The sequence below is a fragment of the Salvelinus fontinalis genome, chromosome 5 (assembly GCF_029448725.1).
Source record: "Salvelinus fontinalis isolate EN_2023a chromosome 5, ASM2944872v1, whole genome shotgun sequence".
Lineage (NCBI taxonomy): Eukaryota > Metazoa > Chordata > Actinopteri > Salmoniformes > Salmonidae > Salvelinus > Salvelinus fontinalis.
The window spans coordinates 14,770,504-14,797,467 of NC_074669.1; the positions used below are offsets into that span (position 1 = coordinate 14,770,504).

Sequence of the window (26,964 nt, forward strand, 5' to 3'; positions counted from 1 at the left end):
CTTCTTCTCTGTTGATAATACAGGACAGAATTACACTGCATTGTGTGTGTTGTGTTTGACTGCAGTATAATACCACTGTGATGAAAGAACAAGAGACGGGACCACCGCATGTACTTTATATGCACATATTGTATGGACTCTGTGTGCAGTAAATACATAATACCGATTTGAAATATACAAAAGTGCATAGTCAATGCCAGGATATATAAAAATATATTATTTCATATAAATGTAACCTTCTCAAAGGGCCTCATGATATCGCACCACCTTGTACGAGAGAGCAATCCTGTATGATATTCATAACCAAAACAGGCTTTTGTGGGGGGGGGGGGGGGGGGGGGGGGGGGTTGAGTCAGTGATGTATCAATCCACAATGCAAGGAGCTTAATGAATGGGCCTGTGGTATTGAAAAGAACTCACCATGGTGTGTGTTCTGGAACCCTGGTGTGTGTTCTGTAACCCTGGTGTGTGTTCTGGAACCCTAGTGTGTGTTCTAGAACCCTGGTGTGTGTTCTAGAGGTGGACACGCTTCAGTGTAAACTACAGTCTGCTGATGACCTTATTATTGAATCCAATGCGTTATTAATCCCAGCAAGAACAGATGGCTTTTCTTGAATTTCCAAAGACTACAATAAATATGAAATACATGTTTATTTAATAAATGAATTCATTCATTGGCGTTTGTGCTGGTAGGCAGCAGACTGGTGTATGTATGCAGCAGCAGACTAGTGTATGTACGCAGCAGCAGACTGGTGTATGTACGCAGCAGCAGACTGGTGTATGTACGCAGCAGCAGACTGGTGTATGTATGCAGCAGCAGACTAGTGTATGTACGCAGCAGCAGACTGGTGTATGTACGCAGCAGCAGACTGGTGTATGTACGCAGCAGCAGACTGGTGTATGTACGCAGCAGCAGACTGGTGTATGTACGCAGCAGCAGACTGGTGTATGTACGCAGCAGCAGACTGGTGTATGTACGCAGCAGCAGACTGGTGTATGTACGCAGCAGCAGACTGGTGTATGTACGCAGCAGCAGACTGGTGTATGTACGCAGCAGCAGACTGGTGTATGTACGCAGCAGCAGACTGGTGTATGTACGCAGCAGCAGACTGGTGTATGTACGCAGCAGCAGACTGGTGTATGTACGCAGCAGCAGACTGGTGTATGTACGCAGGAGCAGACTGGTGTATATCTGCAGCAGCCTCCCCTTTCACATGTCGACCAGCCCATTACTTATTTAGAGTTCATTGAAGGAACATGACATTACTGGCAAGGCTGTCTGTTTAAGGGGGCTGAGAGTTTCTACAGCCATTCAGAGACTTTGGGACTAATGCTCTAAACAAGTGGAATAATTCATTGTAACGTCAAAGACATGCTTTCATATTCTTTAGTGATGCTGACCCTCTGGGAGTGATTTAAATGTATGCATCAAGTTGGTCTCATGGACTCTTATCTTGATTCCATGCATTGCCACTATACTTAGATATGTCCCACAATTCAGCTGTGCCAAATATGTGGCCTAGACATCAACTATAAAAAGTGTGAGCCTCTATCTTGATAACCTTAGCCTAAATCTCTCTTTAAGAACTGGAGATGTGCATAACATATCAGTGGCTGATGACAGGTGCCTCACTAAATCCCGGAATGCAGTGCCTGCATTTCCATAGACCACAAACAGTGCCGTAAAGATTACCATTCAAAGCCTGCCTGATCTTGAGGTAAACGTGGAGCATTATCCTCTTTTGTAATGATCTGAATCACCTCTGCGCCCACCTACCTATCATTGTGCCATAAAAACACAACAACATCAATAAAGCTTGTGTAGGACAGCCCAAAAAGTTTAGAGAGCCTCAAAGGTTAAAACCTTTTACAGCTGTGGGCTAAATCAGTGTCACACAAAGTGATTATTGGTAGTCTTAAACAAATCTACTTTGAAATAAAAGTATACACCTCACACACATGGTTATGGGCTTTAAAAAAGAAAACACCTGTACCATTTGTATTTGTATTTATTATGGAGGCAGCAACTACTCTTCCTGGGGTGCAGCAAAATTAAGGAAGTTTATAAAAAATGTAAAACATACTGTGTGCTCTCTGTCCCCTACTCCACCACTACCATATATATACAGTACAAAAATCCATGTGTTTGTGTGTGTATAGTGCGTATAATATTGTGTGTGTGTGTATGCATGTGTCTGTGCCTATGTTTGTGTTGCTTTACAGTACCCGCTGTTCCATAAGGTGTTTTTTTTATCTGTTTTTTAAATCTAATTGTATTGCTTGCATGAGTTACTTGATGTGGAATAGAGTTCCATGTAGTCATGGCTCTATTTAGTACTGTGTGCATGCCAAAGTCTGTTCTGGACTTGGGGACTGTGAAGAGACCTCTGATGGCATGTCTTGTGGGGTATGCATGGGTGTCCGAGCTGTGTGTCAGTAGTTCAAACAGACAGCTCGGTGCATCACAATATGTCAATACCTCTCATAAATACAAGTAGTGATGAAGTCAATCTCTCCTCCACTTTGAGCTAGGAGAGATTGACATACATATTATTAATATTAGCTGTCTGTGTACATCCAAGGGCCAGCCGTGCTGCCCTATTCTGAACCAATTGCAATTCTCCTAAGTACTTTTTTGTGGCTCCTGACTACACGACAGAACAGTAGTCCAGGTGCGACAAAACTAGGGCCTGCAGGACCTGCCTTGTTGACAGTGCTGTCAAGAAGGTAGAGCAGCGCCTTATCATGGACAGACTTCTCCCCATCTTAGCTACTGTTGTATCAATATGTTTTGACCAGGACAGTTTACAATCCAGGGTAACTACCAGCAGTTTAGTCACCTTAACTTGCTCAATTTCCACATTATTTATTACAAGATTTTGTTGAGGTTTAGGGTTTAGTGACTGATTTGTACCAAATACAATTATTTTAGTTTTTGAAATATTTAGGACTAACTTATTCCTTGCCACCCACTCTGATGTGAACTGCAACTCTTTGTTAAGTGTTGCAGTCATTTCAGTCGCTGTAGTAGCTGACGTGTATAGTGCTGAGTCATCCGCATACATAGACACTCTGGCTTTCCTCAAAGCCAGTGGCATGTCATTAGTAAAGATTGAAAAAAGTAATGGGCCTAGACAGCTACCCTGGGGAATTCCTGTTTCTACCTGGATTATGTTGGAAAGTCTTCAATTAAAGAACACCTTCTGTGTTCTGTTAGACAGGTAACTCTTCATCCACGATATAGCAGGGTGTGTAAAGCCATAACACATAAGTTTTGCCAGCAGCAGACTATGATCGATAATGTCAAAGGCCGCACTCAAGTCTAACAAAACAGCCGCCACAATTTATTTATCATCAATTTCTCTCAGCCAATCATCAGTCATTTGTGTAAGTGCTGTGCTTGTTGAATGTCCATCTCTACAAGCGTACTGAAAGTTTGTTGTCAATTTATTTACTGTAAAATAGTGTTGTATCTGGTCAAACACAATTTTTACCAGAGGTTTACTAAAGATTGGTAACAGGCTGATTGGTCAGCTATTTGAGCCATTAAAGGGGGCTTTACTATTCTTAGGTAGCGGAATGACTTTTGCTTCCCTCCAAGCCTGAGGGCACACACTTTCTAGTCTTAAATTGAAGATGTGGCAAATAGGAGTGGCAATATCGAATGCATTTATCCTCAGTAATTTTCCATCCAAGTTGTCAGACCCCAGTGGCTTGTCATTGTTGATAGACAACAATACTTTTTTCACCTCTTCCACAGTAACTTTACGGAATTAAAAATTTCGATGCTTGTCTTTCATAATTTGGTCAGATATACTTGGATGTGTAGTGGCAGCATTTGTTGCTGGCATGTTATGCCTAAGTTTGCTAGTCTTGCCAATGAAAAAAATCATTAAAGTAGTTGGCAATATCAGTTGGTTTTGTGATGAATGAGCCATCTGTTTCATTGAATGATGGAGCTGAGTTTGCCTTTTTTCCCAGAATTTAATTTAAGGTGCTACAAAGCTTTTTACTATCATTCTTTATTTCATTTATCTTGGTTTCATAGTGTAGTTTCTTCTTATTTTTATTCAATTTAGTCACATGATTTCTCAATTTGCAATAAGATTGCCAATCGGTTGAGCAGCCAGACTTATTTGCCATTCCTTTTGCCTCATGCCTCTCAACCATACAATTGTTCAATTCCTCATCAATCCACGGGGATTTAACATTTTTTACAGTCATTTTCTTAATGAGTGCATGCTTATTAGCCACTGGAATAAGCAATTTCAGTTTCTGTTTGCTCCTCATTACACACCATGGATCAACAGATATTCTTTACATCAATAACATAGGAATCACTACAAAACTTATTGTATGACCTCTTATACACTATATTAGGCCCAGCCTTTGGAACTTTGGTTTTCCTAGATGGCTATTGGCTATTATTTTGTGATCACTACATCCGATGGATCAGGATACTGCTTTAGAGCACAATTCTGCAGCATAAGCGAAGATGTGATCAATATATATTGATGATTTCATTCCTGTGCTGTTTGTAACTACCCTGGTAGGTTGACTGATAACCTGAATAAGGTTGCAGGCACTGGTTACAGTTTGAAGCTTTTTCTTGAGTGGGCAGCTTGATGAAAGCCAGTCAATATTTAAATCACCCAGAAAATATACCTCTCTGTTGATATCACATACGTTATCAACCATTTCACAGTTGTTATCCAGATACTGACTGTTAGCATTTGGTGGTCTATATATGTCAGATTTAGTCTTTATATACAATACCGTTCAAAAGTTTGGGGTCACTTAGAAATGTCCTTGTTTTCCATGAAATATAGTCAAGACGTTGACAGGGTTATAAATAATGATTTTTAATTGAAATAGTAATTGTGTCCTTCAAAATTTGCTTTCGTCAAAGAATACTCCATTTGCAGCAATTACAGCCTTTGGCAGACCTTTGGCATTCTAGTTCTCAATTTGTTGAGGTAATCTGAAGAGATTTCACCCCATACTTCCTGAAGCACCTCCCACAAGTTGGATTGACTTAATAGGCACTTCTTATGTACCTTACGGTCAAGCTTCTCCCACAACAGCTCAATAGGGTTGAGATCCGGTGACTGTGTTGGCCACTCCATTATAGACAGAATACCAGCTGAATGGTTCTTCCCTAAATAGTTATTGCATAGTTTGGAGCTTTGCTTTGGGTCATTGTCCTGTTGTAGGAGGAAATTGGCTCCAATTAAGCACCGTCCACAGGGTATGGCAGGGCATTGCAAAATGGAGTGATAGCCTTCCTTCTTCAAGATCCCTTTTACCCTGTACAAATCTCCCACTTGACCACCACCAAAGCACCCCGAAAACATCACATTGCCTCCACCATGCTTGACAGATGGCGTCAAGCAATCCTCCAGCATCTTTTCATTTTTTCTGTGTCTCACGAATGTTCTTCTTTGTGATCAGAACACTTCAAACTTAGATGAGTCTGTCCTTAACACTTTTTTACAATCTTCCTCTGTCCAGTGTCTGTGTTCTTTTGCCCATCTTAATCTTTTCTTTTTATTGGCCAGTCTGAGATGTGGCTTTTTCTTTGCAACTCTGCATCTCAAATCTGTTGACGTTGAGACTGGTGTTTTGCGGGTATTATTTAATGAAGCTGCCAGTTGAGGTCTCGTCTGTTTCTCAAACTAGACACTCTAATGTACTTGTCCTCTTGCTCAGCTGTTCACCGGGGCCTCCCACTCCTCTTTCTATTCTGATTGCACAGCGTTGTATGAGATCTTCAGTTTCTTGGCAATTTCTTGCATGGAATAGCCTTAATTTCTCAAGAATAGACTGATGAGTTTCAGAAGAAAGGTCTTTGTTTCTGCCCATTTTGAGCCTGTATTCGAACCCATAAATGCTGATGCTCCAGATACTCAACTAGTCTAAAGAAGGCTAGTTTTATTGCTTCTTTAATCAGAACAACAATTTTCAGCTGTGCTAACATAATTGCAAAAGGGTTTTCTAATGATCAATTAGCCTTTTAAAATGTTAAACTTGGATTAGCTAGCACAACGTGCGATTGGAACACAGGAGTGATGGTTGCTGATAATGGGCCTCTGTACGCCTATGTAGATATTCCATAAAAAATCAGCTGTTTCCAGCTTCAATAGTCATTTACAACATTAACAACGTCTACACTGTATTTCTGATCAGTTTGATGTTATTTTAATGGACAAAAAATGAGCTTTTCTTTCAAAACAAGGACATTTCTAAGTGACCCTAACTTTTGAATGGTAGTGTACATCACAGAAGACTGAAATGTAAGCAAAACTGTTTGACAAAGAAACACCGGATTTTTGCTTTATGTTATTTTATATCATCTTTATTAATTATGAAAATATGAAAAATATGAATAACATTCCACCCATGAGGCCAAAGAGGGTGCTTTTGGTCATTGACCAAAAGGAAAGGGCCACGGGGAGTTCTCTGAAAACAATGAAACATCCATTTGATCAACAGATGTAAAGCATTTCAGCTTGATGGCGCATAAGCAGCCGGCCAGATGGTTGACTTGATTAGAGCATGTGTCCTTACAATGATACATGATGATGCTTATTGAAAGTAATGTTCAGCAGGTGCACTTCCTGAGCTACAAAAGAAATCAAAATGAAATGGTAAAAAAAGATGTACCGATCCCAGGGGATAGATAGGGGGAGGGGTGTGAAAGGAAAATGGCAGTCAAGAGTGCTTTGTTAGGTCAATCACATGAGCAGGAAGTGTATAATCAAAGTCACATAATGTTATGTTCCAGAGCGCTGCACTACATGGGCTGAATGCATATGTTCCATGTAGGGCCCTGCCTAACCGCACTCCCATTCAATTCAGCCCTGACTGTGTCATTGATGAAAGTGGGTTTAGATTGGGGTCAAAAACATGATGCAGGACGATTCCACAAAGTGATTAATGCCACAGCTGAAGCGAATGAGCTGTTTGACATAGTGTTTGTGACCACCTGAAGGACTCCGTGCAGCAATACATCTCAGTGGGAATGGCTGCCTGGCTGCCTGACTGGGCTGCCTGCCTGTCTGCCTGACTGGGCTGCCTGCCTGCCTGCCTGGGCTCAGGGCTGCCTCACCTTGGGTTGCTGTGTGTCACATTAGCCATGGGATTCCAGGTCAGACAGAATCCCCCTTTTGGCACAAGCCCCATTTGTCCTCCCAGGGTTGCTGCATACAGACCACGACACTGAATCACATTTGATAAAATATCTACCATATAAAGACTCACCATCATCTAAAATAGAGCTCCTTTTTTTAGGCTGGACTTCATCACATTACAATGGATAGGATTGTAATGATCAGTAGCAACATTTTGTAGATTTCTTGCTAACTTAATCTACACCAAGACCGTTTTACCTTCACATTTGAACAACTAGATTATATACGATTATATACGATTGCACCTAGTTTTTTAAATCAACAAAATGAAAACATCAGTTATGAATGCTTATTTCTTGCTTCACTAAGAGACTGTCCTTGTGTACATAATGACTGTGGTCCTCTCCAATATGGGTCCAGTGCTCCTTGTTGATTTGATTGTATAATTAGCATAATAAATACTTATTTTGCATATGGCTGGCCTCTTTCTCAGTGCAATCATAATAGGGTGTAAATCCACAATTTTCCCAAAGAATAGACTGCAATAATGTAAATGTAATTACGCTTTCATAGCATAAAACCAAGTGGACTATGTAGTAGAGTCACTTCATGGCATAATAACTGTAGAAAGCTGACAGATAAGATAGAGTTGTGTAATATAAGCAATCTCTTGACCCATAGCATCCTATTACACATTCTGGAGTACAAAACAACATGTCATTATTTGGGGCCAATGCCTTCAGTAAACAGGCATATGTATATTCACATGCTTGTGTGAGCTTTGCAAACACACAATGAATATGATTTTCACAATGCGAGGCTATATGTACGCTGGAGTATAAAATGAAATGTTTTGTTATGTATGGCACCATATGGAGAACAATCTTTGTCATGCTCAAGCTAGAAAGATATTTACTGCGGCCTGCTCCTAATATCTGAGCAGTAGGTGAACAAAAGGAATATAAGACTAAATGAAATCATGTTCTCAGTATATTCTTCACAATCCCACCTGTCCATAGCGAAGTACTTATTGTATAGCAAAGGTTTTGAGCAGTTTCACCCCCCAGAGATGTACACTGAGTGTACAAAACATTTGGAACACCTTCCTAATATTGAGTTTTATCCCCCCCTCCACACACACCCCTTTTGCCCTCAGAACAGCTACAATTTGTCAGGGTATGGACTCTACAGGTGTCGAAAGCGTTCCACAAGGATGCTGGCCCATGTTGACTCGTCAGCTGTCAGAGCAGCTTACCGATCGCTGCAGCTGTACACAGCCCATCTGTAAATAGCCCATCCAACCAATTACCTACCTCATCCCCATATTTGTTTTTGTTTTTCTGCTCTTTTGCACACCAGTATTTCTACTTGCACATCCTCATCTGCACATATATCACTCCAGTGTAAATTGCTAAATTGTAATTACTTTGCCACTATTGGCCTATTTATTGCCTTACCTCCTTCATTTGCACACACTCTATACAGATTTTTTATTCTGTTATCGACTGTACAATTTTTTGTCCCATGTGTAACTCTGTGTTGTTTTTGTTGAACTGCTTTGCTTTATCTTGGCCAGGTCGCAGTTGTAAATGAGAACTTGTTCTCAGCTGGCCTACCTGGTTAAATAAAGGTGAAATAAATTTTCAAAAAGATGAAAAAAAGCTTCCCACAGTTGTGTCAAGTTGGCTGGATATCGTTTGGGTGGTGGACCATTCTTGATACACACGGGAAACTGTTGAGAATGAAAAGTGTTGCAGTTCTTGACATGGACCGGTGCACCTGGCACCTACTACCATACCCTGTTCAAAGGCACTTAAATATTTTGTCTTGTCCATTCACCCTCTGAATGGCACACACACACAATCCCTGTCTCAAGGCTTAGAAATTATTATTTAACCTGTCTCCTCCCTTCATCACACTGATTGAAGTGGGTAACATGTGACATCAATAAGGGATCATAGCTTTCACCTGGATTCACCTGGTCAGTTTATGTCATTGAAAGATGTTTTGTAGACAAGTTATGTACACTCAGTGTATTAATGTCAATATAGGTGTCAATAGGTGTCAATATATTGGTGTCAATAAAGGTGTTATCTCTCTCAGAGATATATACTGGTGTTTATGAAAGGCCCAAAAGATTGTCAAAGACTCCAGCCACCCAAGTCATAGACTGTTCTCTCTGCTGCCGCACGGCAAGTGGTGCCGATGCACCAAGTCTGGAACCAAGAGGACCCTGAACATCTTCTACCCCCAAGCCATAGGACTGCTAAATAGTTAGTTAAATAGTTAACCAAATACTGTAGCTACCAGGACTATCTGCCTTGACTCTTTTTGCACTAACTTTTTTTACTCATCACATACATTGCTGCTACTCTTCACTATGTCACTTTATTCCTAGTTATGTGTATATATCTAACTCAATTACCTCGTACCCCTGCACATTGACTCAGTACTGGTCCTCCTTGTATATAGACAAGTTATTACGTCGTACCCTTGCACATTGACTCAGTACTGGTCCTCCTTGTATATAGACAAGTTATTACCTCATACCCTTGCACATTGACTCAGTACTGGTCCTCCTTGTATATAGACAAGTTATTACCTCATACCCTTGCACATTGACTCAGTACTGGTACTCCTTGAATATAGACAAGTTATTACCTCGTACCCCTGCACATTGACTCAGTACTGGTACTCCTTGAATATAGACAAGTTATTACCTCGTACCCCTGCACATTGACTCAGTACTGGACCTCCTTGTATATAGACAAGTTACTACCTCGTACCCCTGCAAATTGACTCAGTACTGGTCCTCCTTGTATATAGACAAGTTCTTACCTCGTACCCCTGCAAATTGACTCAGTACTGGTACTCCTTGAATATAGACAAGTTATTACCTCGTACCCCTGCACATTGACACAGTACTGGTCCTCCTTGTATATAGACAAGTTATTACCTCGTACCCCTGCACATTGACACAGTACTGGTCCTCCTTGTATATAGACAAGTTATTACCTCGTACCCCTGCAAATTGACTCAGTACTGGTCCTCCTTGTATATAGACAAGTTATTACCTCGTACCCCTACACATTGACTCAGTACTGGACCTCCTTGTATATAGACAAGTTATTACCTCGTACCCCTGCAAATTGACTCAGTACTGGTACTCCTTGAATATAGACAAGTTATTACCTCGTACCCCTGCACATTGACACAGTACTGGTCCTCCTTGTATATAGACAAGTTATTACCTCGTACCCCTGCAAATTGACTCAGTACTGGTCCTCCTTGTATATAGACAAGTTATTACCTCGTACCCCTGCAAATTGACTCAGTACTGGTCCTCCTTGTATATAGACAAGTTATTACCTCGTACCCCTACACATTGACTCAGTACTGGACCTCCTTGTATATAGACAAGTTATTACCTCGTACCCCTGCACATTGACTCAGTACTGGTCCTCCTTGTATATAGACAAGTTATTACCTCATACCCTTGCACATTGACTCAGTACTGGTCCTCCTTGTATATAGACAAGTTATTACCTCGTACCCCTGCACATTGACTCAGTACTGGTACTCCTTGAATATAGACAAGTTATTACCTCGTACCCCTGCACATTGACTCAGTACTGGTACTCCTTGAATATAGACAAGTTATTACCTCGTACCCCTGCACATTGACTCAGTACTGGTACTCCTTGAATATAGACAAGTTATTACCTCGTACCCCTGCACATTGACTCAGTACTGGTACTCCTTGAATATAGACAAGTTATTACCTCGTACCCCTGCACATTGACTCAGTACTGGACCTCCTTGTATATAGACAAGTTACTACCTCGTACCCCTGCAAATTGACTCAGTACTGGTCCTCCTTGTATATAGACAAGTTATTACCTCGTACCCCTGCAAATTGACTCAGTACTGGTACTCCTTGAATATAGACAAGTTATTACCTCGTACCCCTGCACATTGACTCAGTACTGGTCCTCCTTGTATATAGACAAGTTATTACCTCGTACCCCTGCAAATTGACTCAGTACTGGTCCTCCTTGTATATAGACAAGTTATTACCTCGTACCCCTGCAAATTGACTCAGTACTGGTCCTCCTTGTATATAGACAAGTTATTACCTCGTACCCCTACACATTGACTCAGTACTGGACCTCCTTGTATATAGACAAGTTATTACCTCGTACCCCTGCACATTGACTCAGTACTGGTCCTCCTTGTATATAGACAAGTTATTACCTCATACCCTTGCACATTGACTCAGTACTGGTCCTCCTTGTATATAGACAAGTTATTACCTCGTACCCCTGCACATTGACTCAGTACTGGTACTCCTTGAATATAGACAAGTTATTACCTCGTACCCCTGTACATCGACTCAGTACTGGTACTCCTTGAATATAGACAAGTTATTACCTCGTACCCCTGCACATTGACTCAGTACTGGTACTCCTTGAATATAGACAAGTTATTACCTCGTACCCCTGCACATTGACTCAGTACTGGTACTCCTTGAATATAGACAAGTTATTACCTCGTACCCCTGCACATTGACTCAGTACTGGTACTCCTTGAATATAGACAAGTTATTACCTCGTACCCCTGCACATCGACTCAGTACTGGTCCTCCTTGTATATAGACAAGTTATTACCTCGTACCCCTACACATTGACTCAGTACTGGTACTCCTTGAATATAGACAAGTTATTACCTCGTACCCCTGCACATTGACTCAGTACTGGTACTCCTTGTATATAGACAAGTTATTACCTCGTACCCCTACACATTGACTCAGTACTGGTACTCCTTGAATATAGACAAGTTATTACCTCGTACCCCTGCACATTGACTCAGTACTGGTCCTCCTTGTATATAGACAAGTTATTACCTCGTACCCCTACACATTGACTCAGTACTGGTCCTCCTTGTATATAGACAAGTTATTACCTCGTACCCCTGCAAATTGACTCAGTACTGGTACTCCTTGAATATAGACAAGTTATTACCTCGTACCCCTGCACATTGACTCAGTACTGGTACTCCTTGTATATAGACAAGTTATTACCTCGTACCCCTACACATTGACTCAGTACTGGTACTCCTTGAATATAGACAAGTTATTACCTCGTACCCCTGCACATTGACTCAGTACTGGTCCTCCTTGTATATAGACAAGTTATTACCTCGTACCCCTACACATTGACTCAGTACTGGTCCTCCTTGTATATAGACAAGTTATTACCTCGTACCCCTACACATTGACTCAGTACTGGTCCTCCTTGTATATAGACAAGTTATTACCTCGTACCCCTGCACATTGACTCAGTACTGGTCCTCCTTGAATATAGACAAGTTATTACCTCGTACCCCTACACATTGACTCAGTACTGGTCCTCCTTGTATAAAGCCAAGTTATTACCTCGTACCCCTGCACATTGACTCAGTACTGGTCCTCCTTGTATATAGACAAGTTATTACCTCGTACCCCTGCACATTGACTCAGTACTGGTCCTCCTTGTATAAAGCCAAGTTATCGTTACTCATTGTGTATCTATTACTACTTTTATTACTACGTGTTTTACTTTTCTATTATTTCTCTATTTTCTTTCTCTCTGCATTGTTGGGAAGGGACCTTTAAGTAAGCATTTCACTGTTAGTCCACACCTGTAGATTCATGTGACAAATTAACTTTGATTTAAGCTGAGTAGTGTTAATTATTTAAAGCTATTTATTTCTCTATTTATATCTGTACTCTCTCACAGTACACGTGGTGGACATGGCTCCCTGCTGCTGTCTCTCCTCCATGATACACTGGGCTCTCCCTGGCCCCAAGGTCCACCAGTGCCGCCCAACCAGCACAATCTCCCAACCTGTGACTTCTATAATCTCCTTTCTCTGGGCTCTTATCCCACACTGCATCTGCCTGCTGACCCTGAGGCACACGGCGGCCGCCACCCACTGCTAAGCCTTGGAAAATGAATTTGCCTGATGATGGAGAGGCTGCATTATGGCGCTGTACAGTAGAGTGCGTGTGGTCTGCCAGACTGGCTGTCTGAGCCCTCAGAACGGGGAGCAGCAGTCTCCTGGGGCCCCGCAAGAGAATGGGCCAGAGCTGCAGACTAATTCATCACAGGTCGGCAGAAAACAAGCAATTGCAGGGAGCTTAAACAAAGAAATGGTGCAAAAGACACAAAAGCTCTCACCGGGACCCAGGCAATTCCCCTGGTCACAGCGGTTGGCTGCATGAGTGTCAGGTTAAAGAAGGATTTTTAAGCCTTGAGACAATGAATTGTGTATGTGTGCCATTCAGAGAGTGAATGGGCAAGACAAACAATTTAACTGCCTTTGAACGAGGTATGGTAGTGGGTGCCAAGCTCACCAATTTGAGTGTAACAAGAACTGCAACGTGCTGGGTTTTTCACGCTCAACAGTTTCCCGTGTGTATCAAAAATGGTCCACCACCCAAAGGACATCTAGCCAACTTGACACAACTGTTGGAAGCATTGGAGTCAACATGGGCCAGCATCCCTGTGGAACGTTTTCGACACCTGTAGAGTCCATACCCTGACCAAATGAGGCTCCTCTGAGGGCAAAAGAGGTGAGGGGTGGGGGATTGCAACGCAATATTGGGAAGGTTTTCTTAATGTTTTGCACACTCAGTGTATATCTCTGAGAGAGAAAAGGGGGTGAAACTGCTCAAAATTTGATATAGGTACTTTCAATTGCACTAGTGGGATTATGAAGAATATACTGAGAACACAATTTAATATAGCCTCATATTACTTTTGTTTTTACTTTACTTCTTTACTTCTCTATAGAGGCTCTTTACTTCTCTATAGAGGCTCTTTACTTCTCTATAGAGGCTATTTACTTCTCTATAGAGGCTCTTTACTTCTCTATAGAAACGATTTACTTCTCTATAGAAGCTATTTACTTCTCTATAGAGGCTCCTTACTTCTCTATAGAGGCTCTTTACTTCTCTATAGAAGCTATTTACGTCTCTATAGAGGCTCTTTACTTCTCTATAGAAGCTCTGGTCCTAAGAAGGCTCTTTACTTCTCCCTAGAGGCTCTTTACTTCTCTATAGAAGCTATTTACTTCTCTATAGAGAGTCTTTACTTCTCTATAGAAGCTCTTTACTTCACTATAGAGGCTCTTTTCTTCTCTATATAGACTCTTTACTTCTCTATAGAGGCTCCTTACTTCTCTATAGTGGCTCTTTACTTCTCTATAGAGGCTATTTACTACTCTATAGAGGCTCTTTACTTCTCTATAGAGGCTCTTTACTTCTCTATAGAGGCTCTTTACTTCTCTATAGTGGCTCTTTACTTCTCTATAGTGGCTCTTTACTTCTCTATAGAGGCTCTTTACTTCTCTATAGAGGCTCTTTACTTCTCTATAGTGGCTCTTTACTTCTCTATATAGGCTCTTTACTTCTCTATAGAGGCTCTTTACTTCTCTACAGAGGCTCCTTACTTCTCTATAGTGGCTCTTTACTTCTCTATAGAGGCTCTTTACTTCTCTATAGAGGCTCTTTACTTCTCTATAGAGGCTCTTTACTTCTCTATAGAGGCTCTTTACTTCTCTATAGTGGCTCTTTACTTCTCTATAGTGGCTCTTTACTTCTCTATAGAGGCTCTGTACTTCTCTATAGAGGCTCTTTACTTCTCTATAGAGGCTCTTTACTTCTCTATAGTGGCTCTTTACTTCTCTATAGTGGCTCTTTACTTCTCTATAGTGGCTCTTTACTTCTCTATAGAGGCTCTTTACTTCTCTATAGAGGATCTTTACTTTTCTAAAGAAACAATTTACTTCTCTATAGAAGCTATTTACTTCTCTATAGAGGCTCTTTACTTCTCTATAGAGGCTCTTTACTTTTATATAGAGGCTCTTTCCTTCTCCATAGTGGCTCTTTACTTCTCTATAGAGGGTCTTTCCTTCTCTATAGAAACGATTTACTTCTCTATAGAAGCTATTTACTTCTCTACAGAGGATCTTTACTTCTCTATAGAGCCTCTTTATTCTCTATAGAGGCTCTTTACTTCTCTATAGAGGCTCTTTGCTTCTCTATATAGACTCTTTACTTCTCTATAGAGGCTCCTTACTTCTCTATAGTGGCTCTTTACTTCTCTATAGTGGCTCTTTACTTCTCTATAGAGGCTCTTTACTTCTCTATAGAGGCTCTTTATTTCTCCACAGAGGCTCTTTACTTCTCTATAGAGGCTCTTTACTTCTCCCTAGAGGCTCTTTACTTCTCCCTAGAGGCTCTTTACTTCTCCCTAGAGGCTCTTTACTTCTCTATAGAAGCTCTTTACTTCTCTATAGAAACGATTTACTTCTCTATAGAAGCTATTTACTTCTCCCTAGAGGCTCTTTACTTCTCTATAGAGGCTCTTTACTTTTCTAAAGAAACGATTTACTTCTCTATAGAAGCTATTTACTTCTCTATAGAGGCTCTTTACTTCTCTATAGAGGCTCTTTACTTTTATATAGAGGCTCTTTCCTTCTCCATAGTGGCTCTTTACTTCTCTATAGAGGCTCTTTCCTTCTCTATAGAAACGATTTACTTCTCTATAGAAGCTATTCACTTCTCTATAGAGGCTCTTTACTTCTCTATAGAGGCTCTTTACTTCTCTATAGAGGCTCTTTACTTCTCTATAGAGGCTCTTTGCTTCTCTATATAGACTATTTACTTCTCTATAGAGGCTCCTTACTTCTCTATAGTGGCTCTTTACTTCTCTATAGAGGCTCTTTACTTCTCTATAGAGGCTATTTACTTCTCTATAGAGGCTCTTTACTTCTCTATAGAGGCTCTTTACTTCTCTATAGAGGCTCTTTACTTCTCTATAGAGGCTCTTTACTTCTCTATAGTGGCTCTTTACTTCTCTATAGAGGCTCTTTACTTCTCTATAGAGGCTCTTTACTTCTCTATAGTGGCTCTTTACTTCTCTATAGAGGCTCTTTACTTCTCTATAGAGGATCTTTACTTCTATACAGAGGCTCTTTACTTCTCTATAGAGGCTCTTTACTTCTCCCTAGAGGATCTTTACTTCTACCTAGAGGCTCTTTACTTCTCTATAGAAGCTCTTTACTTCTCTATAGAAACAATTTACTTCTCTATAGAAGCTATTTACTTCTCTATAGAGGCTCTTTACTTCTCTCTAGAGGCTCTTTACTTCTCTATAGAAGCTCTTTACTTCTCTATAGAGGCTCTTTACTTCTCTATAGAGGCTCTTTACTTCTCTAAAGAAGCTCTTCTCTATGGAGGCTCTTTACTTCTCTATAGAATCTATTTACGTCTCTATAGAGGCTCTTTACTTTTCTATGGAGGCTCTTTACTTCTCTATAGAAGCTATTTACGTGTCTATAGAGGTTCTTTACTTCTCTATAGAAGCTCTTCTCCATAGAGGCTCTTTACTTCTCCCTAGAGGCTCTTTACTTCTCTATAGAAGCTATTTACTTCTCTATAGAGAGTCTTTACTTCTCCATAAAGGCTCTTTACTTCTCTATAGAAGCTATTTACGTCTCTATAGAGGCTCTTTACTTCTCTATAGAGGCTCTTTACTTCTCTATAGAGGCTCTTTACTTCTCTATAGAAGCTCTTTACTTCTCCATAGAGGCTCTTTACTTCTCTATAGAAGCTCTTTACTTCTCTATAGAAACGATTTACTTCTCTATAGAAGCTATTTACTTCTCTATAGAGGCTCTTTACTTCTATATAGAGGCTCTTTACTTCTCTATAGAAGGTCTTTACTTCTCTGTAGAGGCTCTTTACTTCTCTATATAGGCTCTTTACTTCTCTATAGAAACGATTTACTTCTCTATAGAAGCTATTTACTTCTCTATGGAGGCTCTTTACTTATCTATAGAGGCTCTTTACTTCTCTATAGAAGCTATTTACGTCTCTATAGAGGCTCTTTACTTCTCTATAGAGGCTCTTTACTTCTCTATAGAGGCTCTTTACTTCTCTATAGAAGCTCTTTACTTCTCTATAGAGGCTCTTTACTTCTCTATAGAGGCTCTTTACTTATCTAAAGAAGCTCTTTACTTCTCTATAGATGCTCTTTACTTCTCTATAGAGGCTCTTTACTTCTCTATAGAATCTATTTACGTCTCTATAGAGGCTCTTTACTTTTCTATAGAGGATCTTTACTTCTCTATAGAGGCTCTTTACTTCTGTATAGATGCTCTTTACTTCTCTGTAGAGGCTCTTTACTTCTCTGTAGAGGCTCTTTACTTCTCTATAGAGGCTCTTTACCACCCTGTCTTTACCGAGGTGGACCCCAGCGGCCATTTCTCAGCGAGGGCTGATGCTCCACCATGGAGCTTACTTTCAAAGTAGCCACCATCCATATTGAGATCCTCCTCAAATAGACTCATTCACATTCCACCCAAGATTGCACATTTTCAACAAGAGGCTGGTTTTAAAGGATCATCCAATTCTATTCGAACCGTGAAACATCCTGCAACCGTGTGTGTGTGTGTGTGTGTGTGTGTGTGTGTGTGTGTGTGTGTGTGTGTGTGTGTGTGTGTGTGTGTGTGTGTGTGTGTGTGTGTGTGTGTGTGTGTGTGTGTGTGTGTGTGTGTGTGTGTGTGTGTGTGTGTGTGTGTGTGTGCTTATTTATGGTGTGTCAAACTATTGGATATTTTTCATGATGTTTAAAGAGGGTAGGAGTCTATGTTTTGCTCTCCTTGTCCACTCTGAGCAAATCTTTCACTGTAATCTCCTCTATCTCTCAGGATTCTACTGGAGTTGCATAGTGGTTTCCTCATCCTGTTCATACTCAGAGCCAGCAGGGTATCTCGGAAACACAACAGACAGGCTAATTTTTTTACAGGGTCCCAGTTTTCTAGCGGGATGTCTCACCACCAGCGCCTGCTATGTAACAGTCCTTGTGATGGAGGGAAAGGAGGTGTAGTGAGCAAAATTGTGTATGTGTGTATGTGTGGGTATATATGTGTGTGGGGGGTAGTCTGAAAAAGTATAAATGTCCTTGTCTCAGCAGGCCTCAGCTCGCCACCAGCCAACATTACCACTCCCAACATCGTCACTCCCATCGTCAACGGCTTCACTGGTATCCCCCACCATCAGCACAACGGACATCCCGCCGTTGAGACCATGTATACCAACGGTCTCTCGCCCTACTCCACCCAGAGCCCCACCGCCGCAGACACCCTCCAGCAAGCCTTCACCGGAGTACAGCAATACACAGGTATTGTACACATCGAGAAGTAGAGCAATACACAGCACAGGTACTGTGCACACTGGCCCGAGCCCTTAAGCCCTGACCCAGACTGAGAGAGATGTGCACTAATATGGTGCAGGAGTAAAATCAGGGATGTGTTGGTGTACCATGGAGCAGAATGGCTACTGTATCTTTACAGGTGCATATTATTTTGCAATGCAACATTGAATGACAAACTACATAACTGACAGCATATACACAGCATACCTGACCGAAAACAAGAGAGATACTGTATTGAGACTTATAGAGATCTATATGAGATATACCAATACAAAGTGTGTGTGTGTGTGTGTGTGTGTGTGTGTGTGTGTGTGTGTGTGTGTGTGTGTGTGTGTGTGTGTGTGTGTGTGTGTGTGTGTGTGTGCGTGCGTGCGTGCGTGCGTGCGTGCGTGCGTGCGTGCGTGCGTGCGTGCGTGCGTGCGTGCGTGCGTGCGTGCGTGCGTTACAGCTATCTACCCAGCCGGCACATTGACTCCCATAGGTCAGACTCTGCCTCAGCCATCACAGGTCATCCAGCAGCAGCAACAGAGAGAAGGTGAGGGTGAGAGAATAATATTTATATTTTACAATGCTATTGTAAATATTCACTTTTATTGCTTTATTGTCATATTTCTATATTCCAATTTACAGGTTTAAGAGTATTATGTTAAATACAATTGCATTTCATATTTTGTTATTACACTTTCCTAGTAATATTGTCCAGGTGTTATAATGCAGTGATTAAATGTTCTCATTTTGAAAGTTAAAGTGTTACATAGTACTCTGTACGCATAATGGTATTATCTGGGGCAAAACTAATCAATCATCATCATCTATGTGATGCAGGATGGACTTTGGCTTCAACCTTTTCCTAAAAGTAGACTACATGGAGATTACATTAGAGCATTTACAGTATTGGTTGATTGCATTGTGTAATCCATTGACTGGGTTCAAACACATTTCTAGTCACATCTCAATCTGCTTAGCTGATTATGATGACAACTATGTGGGATGTCATGTCATTTTGGATTCACTATTTCTAAGTCGTTACCAATCTGTTTTTCCTCAAATAAGTATGCGTGTATTATTATTATTATGTAGGCCTTTGTGTTGATGAAATAGTCTGATTTCCACCATTGTTTGACTAGATTAGATGCTTGAATGAAGGCTTAATGCTGCCTCTGAACGTCTCCATCTAAACCAATCAGCAAGTCTCCACCTCAGTGATGTCATGGTGCCACACCATGCAAAATCAAATCAAAGTTGGAAAATGCACAATTTGTATTTGTGGTGGTAAGCACAGTGTTATTATTTATAAATACTGTCACAGAACTCGGAACAAATGTATTTCTTTGCCACTCCATTAGTCGTGCTCCTCAGATCTGTTCCCTGACCAAGTGAGAAGCAACGGGTCTGCAGGCAGTGATACATAAAGCAGTAAATAGGTCTGATTGTGGTTTCCATGGTTTCTGTGTGTTCGCAGGGCCCGAGGGCTGTAACCTGTTCATCTACCACCTGCCACAGGAGTTTGGAGATAATGAACTCATGCAGATGTTTCTGCCTTTCGGGAGCGTCATCTCCTCCAAGGTCTTTATGGACCGAGCTACCAACCAGAGCAAATGTTTCGGTGAGTTTTTGCGATGTTCTAGTTTTAAAGATCGTTATAAATAGGTGGTCTATATTTGTTCTGTCAACCAATCAATTAAAACAGTTTCATGTATTGCAAACAAGGCAATGATAGTATGATTCCCGTGCTATTTCAACAAAAGTGAACGTTTTAAACAAATTGGTAGCCTATAATCCCTTTGTTATCTCAGTGGGGATGTCCTCAGAGCTTGAAAAGCGTTTATCTATCTGTTTACTACAAACCTTTGGAATAGGATGTATGTAGCCACAGCATCAAGATCACCACTCTGTAACCCCAATACCTGTCAATACCCAGGGTGCACTGGTGCTGATTCACACCTCAATCTGGATCTGGTCCCACTTGGCTCCACAGACCAGACCTGACTGGGCTTGAAAAAACAAAGTGGGGATGAAGGATGAAAAATGTGTCAAAGGACAATTATAGATCAGCGTTTGTTTTCAGTTGAGGGAGCCGCACATCCCTGGGTAAAACTGATTTCTGCCATGCTCTCAGGGCGAACTTAATCACATAGAAATTCATCAAAGAAGACCTATTTGCAGTATTGACTAATACACTATGCATTTACAACATAATGTTAGGTCTGACAGGGCTGCTTTGTAGGGTAAATCATCTAGAAAGCAGGAAGAGGGTTAAACCCAGACTGATGATGCATGGAGAACAGCTGACATGGAGAGCTCCCCTTAAAGGAGGTTTAAGTCCACATCCTTCCCTGTTATCTGTGGCACGGTAGGCTCGGGGTCCTCCTTTCATCCTCTCCTCCTCCCTCCCTCCCTCTCTCCCCCTTAACCCTTCCCCCTAATGGGGCATTATAGACAGACACCTCCCTCCCATGTGGCAGGAGACCTGGGGAGGCTCCTGCTGTTTTTCATGGGTCATCGACTGTTGCTAATGACACTCTAGACACTGGGGAGTGCATCAACCGGAGCCACACTCCACTGCAATTTCTGGTCACTTACTTTTAAGGCTTTATTCTTACACTTGATGGAAACAGGATGCTCAGCATGAGTTTGGGCTTGAGTGTCTAGGGCCATACACATGTGCCTCTGCTTCGGCCTGTCTCTCTGTGTTCATCGGTGTGGGCTCTGCTTTGCTGTGCAAGTGGCACAACCACAAACGCATGCTCATTGATATATATTGAAGAGCATTTGAGAGTGTTTGCACAAAGCTACATGGAGAAGCGAAACGGTTCAAATGACAGAAATTTTTATATATTGTTCAATATTGTTCAACATTACTTTAGTTCCCATCAAAATAAGAACCTTGATATAATAAATAGTCAAAGCATAATGCTATTAGATTGAGCAAGGGCATTGTTTGAAATCCTTTCTCTGTTTCCTCATAAATCAATACTTTTTTGGCTACATTTTTGTATTGTACAGTTTTGGCTTTTAGGTTTATACACTTTGTGTCTTTTCTCCTATAGGGTTTGTGAGCTTCGACAACCCAGCTAGCGCACAGGCAGCTATTCAAGCCATGAACGGCTTTCAGATTGGAATGAAGAGGTTGAAAGTCCAGTTGAAACGACCGAAGGATGCCAGCCGCCCTTACTGACACAGCCTAGCCCTCAGTATTCACTGCAACAGCACAGGTAAGCCCAGTGGACTTTCTTATAGACTCAGACTGATAGAATGCCTGTCAACTACAAATGGGAAAATCTATCATCATCATGATAGACACAGATTGACTGAATTGCAAATGTGGGCTGGCTTTCTCCAAACCATCACACTGATATCATGGGCAGAATTTAATAATTACAAATAACTGTAAAATCTATACCTCAAGAAATGTAATCTACATATTTAAATAACTTCAAAAGAAAGTAATCTAGATCTAAACATGCTTTGATATTTGTTTTCTAGGTTTTGAGAAAACTGAAGATATCTTGGAGTTCAACTTTTTTCTTTGAAAACAAAAAAAAATGTTTTAAAAAACATCAACACGAGGAATTTTTGAAGACATATCAGCATTTACTTATGAAGAAGACATAGGGTACTGCAGCTATAGGAGGAGGTGTGGAGTTAGCAGAAACTACACAGAAGGACTTCAACAACAACGCAACAAACGGCACAGTGCAAGACAGACTAGAGAAGTAAAAAATGGAAAAAAGATGTGAAACTCTTAACAACAGAACTTTTCTCGTTGAGACTTGAATTGTTAATTAAGCAACAAACAAACAAAAAGCAGCAACAACAAATAGATTTCTATATACGTATTATATACACATATATATAAAGAAAAAGGCGCTTGTGGCTTTTACTATACTGGACAAATGAGGGTTAACACTTGAAGATCAAGAAAAAGTGGTAAAAGAAGCTATTCTGTCCCACTGATGGACTTTCTTACTCTTTCCCTCTTTCTCTAATTCTCTCACCATCTTTAAGCAAGCGCAGAACTATGGCTTTCTCGGGTCACTGAGGTTTCCATTAGCTACAGTACATCTGAAAATATTTCACCCCTAAGGGACCAAAGGACCAAACATTTGTATTGTTCTAAACGGTAATATATACTATTATTGATTCTAATACTGCAAACTACAATTAATAATGTTACAAGTTAAAACTTAAGAAGAAACTTACTAGCTTCCGGTTGGAGGAGGAAAAAGGGTTTGGTTTATTTTCCTGTTACATTTATAGTTACTGGGTTTGAGAATATTTAAACAAAATATAAAAATTATAAAAATATTTTAAAAGCTATACTATTTTAGTGGACGTAGAATATGTGGATTAGAGTTTGTTTCGGGCATGTTCAGATTTGCTTTTAGCAGTCATCCTTCACCCTTACATTCCAATTTTGCACTTTTCATTTTCGACATATCTCTCTCTAGTAACTTCTCTGGTTGGAGCAATAAGGCAACTCTGAGTAGTTGCACATGAAGCTCAACACAGTAGTGCCAAAAGATATCCTGTAAATTGTGTCAAACCAAACATTCAAGACATACAGTGTATTGAGCAATGTCTTCAATCATCTGCTGTTGTAGTCCTCTGTCAGTGCACTGCATTCCATCGGGATGTATTGTCATTGTAGACCCCCATCTTTTTCATTGCAGAAAAAGGCATTCCGTGTCAGGAAAAAGCCAGGCAGCATCATTAAAGCACTGACAATACAGTTAATCTGACCACTAAGCACAGCGGTAAAAGTGCCACCCAGTAGTGTGGATATGTAGTAGTAAAGAAGTGCAACACCTTTAACTGGTTAATAAAATATACAAATTAGTCTGACAATGGTTATAAAATTGCTATCCAAGCTGCGCAGGGCTTGCCCCCTTCCGCTGTCAACCTTCTCCAGCTGCTCTCTGCAGGGGGGGCCCTCCCCGCTCAAGCACATCTCTTTTTATAGGGACCATCAGTTTACGGGGACCTGAGAGCTAAAGCGCATCATAATTAGGGTAATGCTAATATTGATCAGATGGAGAGCAACACTGCAGGGCAAAAGATGCACAATCAATTAACACACATGACATATATCTAATACATTCCTGGAATGGAAACAAATGGTTCTATGTAGCATAGCAGCAAACAATGAGGTCAAACGGAGGCCTGCCTGTTTGCTGTAGATGGGACTTAACTAAAGAGCAGATGCAGTCTTTCCATTGGGCACAATAGCACACTGAGAGGAGAGCTCTTTTACCATGAGGAACAGCTTGGCTTTAGCAGCCTTAGGAGGTCAAATTAATAGCAAAATGATCCATCAATTAGACTGCAGCAGGCTTGACTTTAAATGTAGTTACTGCAGCTGCTGCTCGGAAGGGGAGTCAAAACCAGGACCACAAACTCTGCCACAGAGGGACAACACCAAAGCAGACTATTAGCCTGAACAACCAATACTGTGTTTTCTAGTAGTTGGCAACACATATGGCCAGATTGATTAGAAAAAGTAAACTGTTAAAGCAGTAGAAGTTACAATTCCAATTAAATATGAACATGGTTTACACTAATGATATGTCTGGGATGAAATTGGTTTGAAGATGTGTCTCTTCGGTGTAGTAGTAGTTCTACTCAATTCTATTCCCTTTTCTAATTTCCATCGCAAAGCTATTCTATTATCATACTCATTCTCCTCTGATGCCTATCCATCTCCCACTGAGAGGCATCTCCCTCCCTCTCTCTCTTTCCCTCTCTCTTCCCCCCCTCTCTCTCTTTCTCTGTCTCTCTCCCTCTCTCTCTCTCTCTCTCTCTCTCTCTCTCTCTCTCTCCTGTAGGTTGACAGAGTCCAACCTAGCTTCTCTCTGCTCATTCTGCCTATTTAGACACTGTTTTGTTCCACCACACATCCCGTCTGTCTGTCTGCCTGATGACTGGCAAATGGCATCTCTTGGGTTTGAATGACTGAGCAACAAACCAGAATGACAATTTGACTGAGCAAGTATTCCCTACCAGCATATATATTTAGTGCTCTCTGAAGAGTGCTGAATGTAAGCCTCAGCATTGAAACCAAATGGACAATGCATACTGAACTTGCCCACTGACAGCAACAACAGGCTAGAGTTCTTGTATGCTGTCACGGTGTTGTAATGCCTTTATCAACATCGGAGTTGCCAAATCTCAGTCGAATGCATTTATAAAGAGAAAACATCTATTTATTTCCTCCATCAGACATTAAAATGTGCAGATTGTATATCCAAAAAAGGGAGAAGCGGATGAAAGATGAACAATATTCATATGCAGCAGTGCAATTGGTAGTAGTAAATAGTAGTAGATTAAATGTTTGATGATGTATTAGTAGGTGAAATAGTCGCAAATTATAGAACAAGATAGATTAATAACATAATGACAAGGTAGGTATTTGAACACAGTCTTTTCATGAGTTACTGTGTTGGTTCCCTCCATTTTCCCTCCCCTGTCTGTACTTGGCACCTTAGGAAGCTGTTATATACAGACATGTGCCCCAAGGGTAGCTACTGGAGGGATTTTTACATTATTAAAATCGAATTAAATTCAACAGCTTGGGTAATACAAATTAAAGATGGCAACTGTGGCTGAAATGTAATTAGTTTGAGAAATGTGAGGTTATTTTTGTGGAGGGGGAAAAGTTTAAAGAGTACAATAATTGCGATGGGGGCGTGTGGATGGAGACTGTTTATATCAATTGCAGTATTATTTGCCCACATTGTGCACGAGTTTACAGGTGCTGTCCTATCTGATTTGGAGGCAACACTAGTAATTCTCATTGCACTAACTACAATTGAAACGACGTGCTTGAGCCAGTGAAATGTTTTACACTGTTTTCATTCTCGCAACATTCTGCCATGTTCAAACTTTGTCATTCCATCTCTCCAACCATGATGCTCACTCAATATCTGAGCATGCTCAATAGGGGGGCTGGGGGGTTAAAGATTATAATAATGGTACTAGCTACTTGCTTTAACAATATTATTATTTACCTATGGTTTGAATGCTAAGGATAGTAGCTTATTATTAATATGAAATCTGTATATTATGGAAAATCAGCACAGGTCCTTTCTTTGGGTGGGTTGAATGGGTGGAATGGGGAGGGAGGGGAGGGTTTTTGCTTCATAAAGATGTTAAACTTCTGGTTTCTCAGTACAAAGCATACAAAAATATATGACAAAAGTATTGAATCTGTTTAGTAGACTTTATTGACATGTTATAGGGCAAGGGAAACATTCCAGTGCTATTCTCTAAACCTGGACCAGAACAATGCTGTTTACAGTTTTTAAAAAATTCAAGAGGAGAGCACCACCTATCTGCTTGATGGGCTCAGTACAGCATGGTTAACTGAAATGGAAAGCAGTACCTTTTTATAAATAATAAATCAATTAAAATATGTGTTCTTTAATAGCCTGAGAAACCAAACGTTTTTCCCCTTGTTGACATTTCTTGAATACTTGCTGCTTAGATTATTTCATATTAATTATTAATGATTTAATGGTTTTATAATTATTTATTTGATCAGGTAAGAAACTTGATATGTAAATGTATTTATTAATATATTTCTTTAATTGTTTATTTACTGATGTATTTATTTAATTCATAATTTATTTAATGTATTTATTTTATTGTTCAGTTACGATAAGGTATGTATAAAAGGAAATGCTTATTGGGGCTTTTCTCTTTCTCTCCTTTTTTTCAATTTTACAATAAAATTTCAAACTGGATGTTGCATTCTCAGATGTGTAATAAATGCATAACTACAACACAGAAAAGGGGAGTCGTTGCACAAACAGCCATTTCAGGTGTCCATCCCTGTGTATGTCTATGAGTATAGGGTAATTGAGTGTGCTGAAATGGCCATTATCACTGATTGCCTTATGCCCTTTCAGCACATTACCAGCAGTACCAATCACATGCAATCTCTAGGGCAACACCTCCAAGACCTTCCGTAAACAAACTCGTGATAATTCATTGGAAAATATCGGATAGGAGTCTGTTCTAGAATTCACACTGTAGCATAGAGCCAGGCAGTAGGGGAAATGTGTCCATTTTATACTCCTATAGAAACCTAATGAGGCAAGGTGTAGAGTGATTGAAATGACATGTCATCCTAAAGACTGAGGGCCCAGTGCTCTGCTATTTAATAGGTTACCTCTGATGGTATGGTTATTGGAAATTATATATTTTAAGGCCAATTTTGATGGGTAACAAAAACCAGAGGGAATGATGCTACATTTTCAGCGACCACGTATATTTATGGAGCGATAATGGGCAGGAACAGTCAAAATGATTGCGTTACAAATAAAGAAACTCATAAAACATAAATACTGTACACACATTATGCTATCAGTGCAATGAATATAAATCAGGGCAGCTGCACGAACAGATAGCAAATTCATGCAATACTGACAAAAAGTACAGTATATCCATGAAAATATACCATGTCTTAGGTAGACACAGGAAAACAAACAAATATGTTATCACTGACTTGACAAATTGGCCAGTGTAGTAAAAATCTAAAGATAGGCTATTTAGTGACAGAAACAGTATGGCTG

The 26,964-nt window shown here is 40.5% G+C and overlaps 1 protein-coding gene across 12 annotated transcripts in view; it reads left to right on the forward strand.

Moving 5' to 3' along the window:
- The window catches only part of LOC129855177 (CUGBP Elav-like family member 5), a 400,684-nt gene extending 374,551 nt beyond the window's left edge, over positions 1–26,133 (forward strand). For 7 of the 12 annotated variants that reach the window (XM_055922584.1, XM_055922589.1, XM_055922578.1 and 4 more), the window contains 5 exons: positions 18,149–18,358; positions 18,840–18,932; positions 19,854–19,997; positions 21,442–21,606; positions 21,878–26,133. In XM_055922584.1, the coding sequence (XP_055778559.1) occupies positions 18,149–18,358; positions 18,840–18,932; positions 19,854–19,997; positions 21,442–21,569 (575 nt within the window). In that variant the 3' untranslated portion in view covers positions 21,570–21,606; positions 21,878–26,133. The remainder of the gene's footprint in view (positions 1–18,148; positions 18,359–18,839; positions 18,933–19,853; positions 19,998–21,441; positions 21,607–21,877) is intronic. The other 5 variants (XM_055922581.1, XM_055922590.1, XM_055922591.1 and 2 more) reach the window with 2 other exon arrangements.
- The last annotated feature ends 831 nt before the right edge of the window (positions 26,134–26,964 follow it).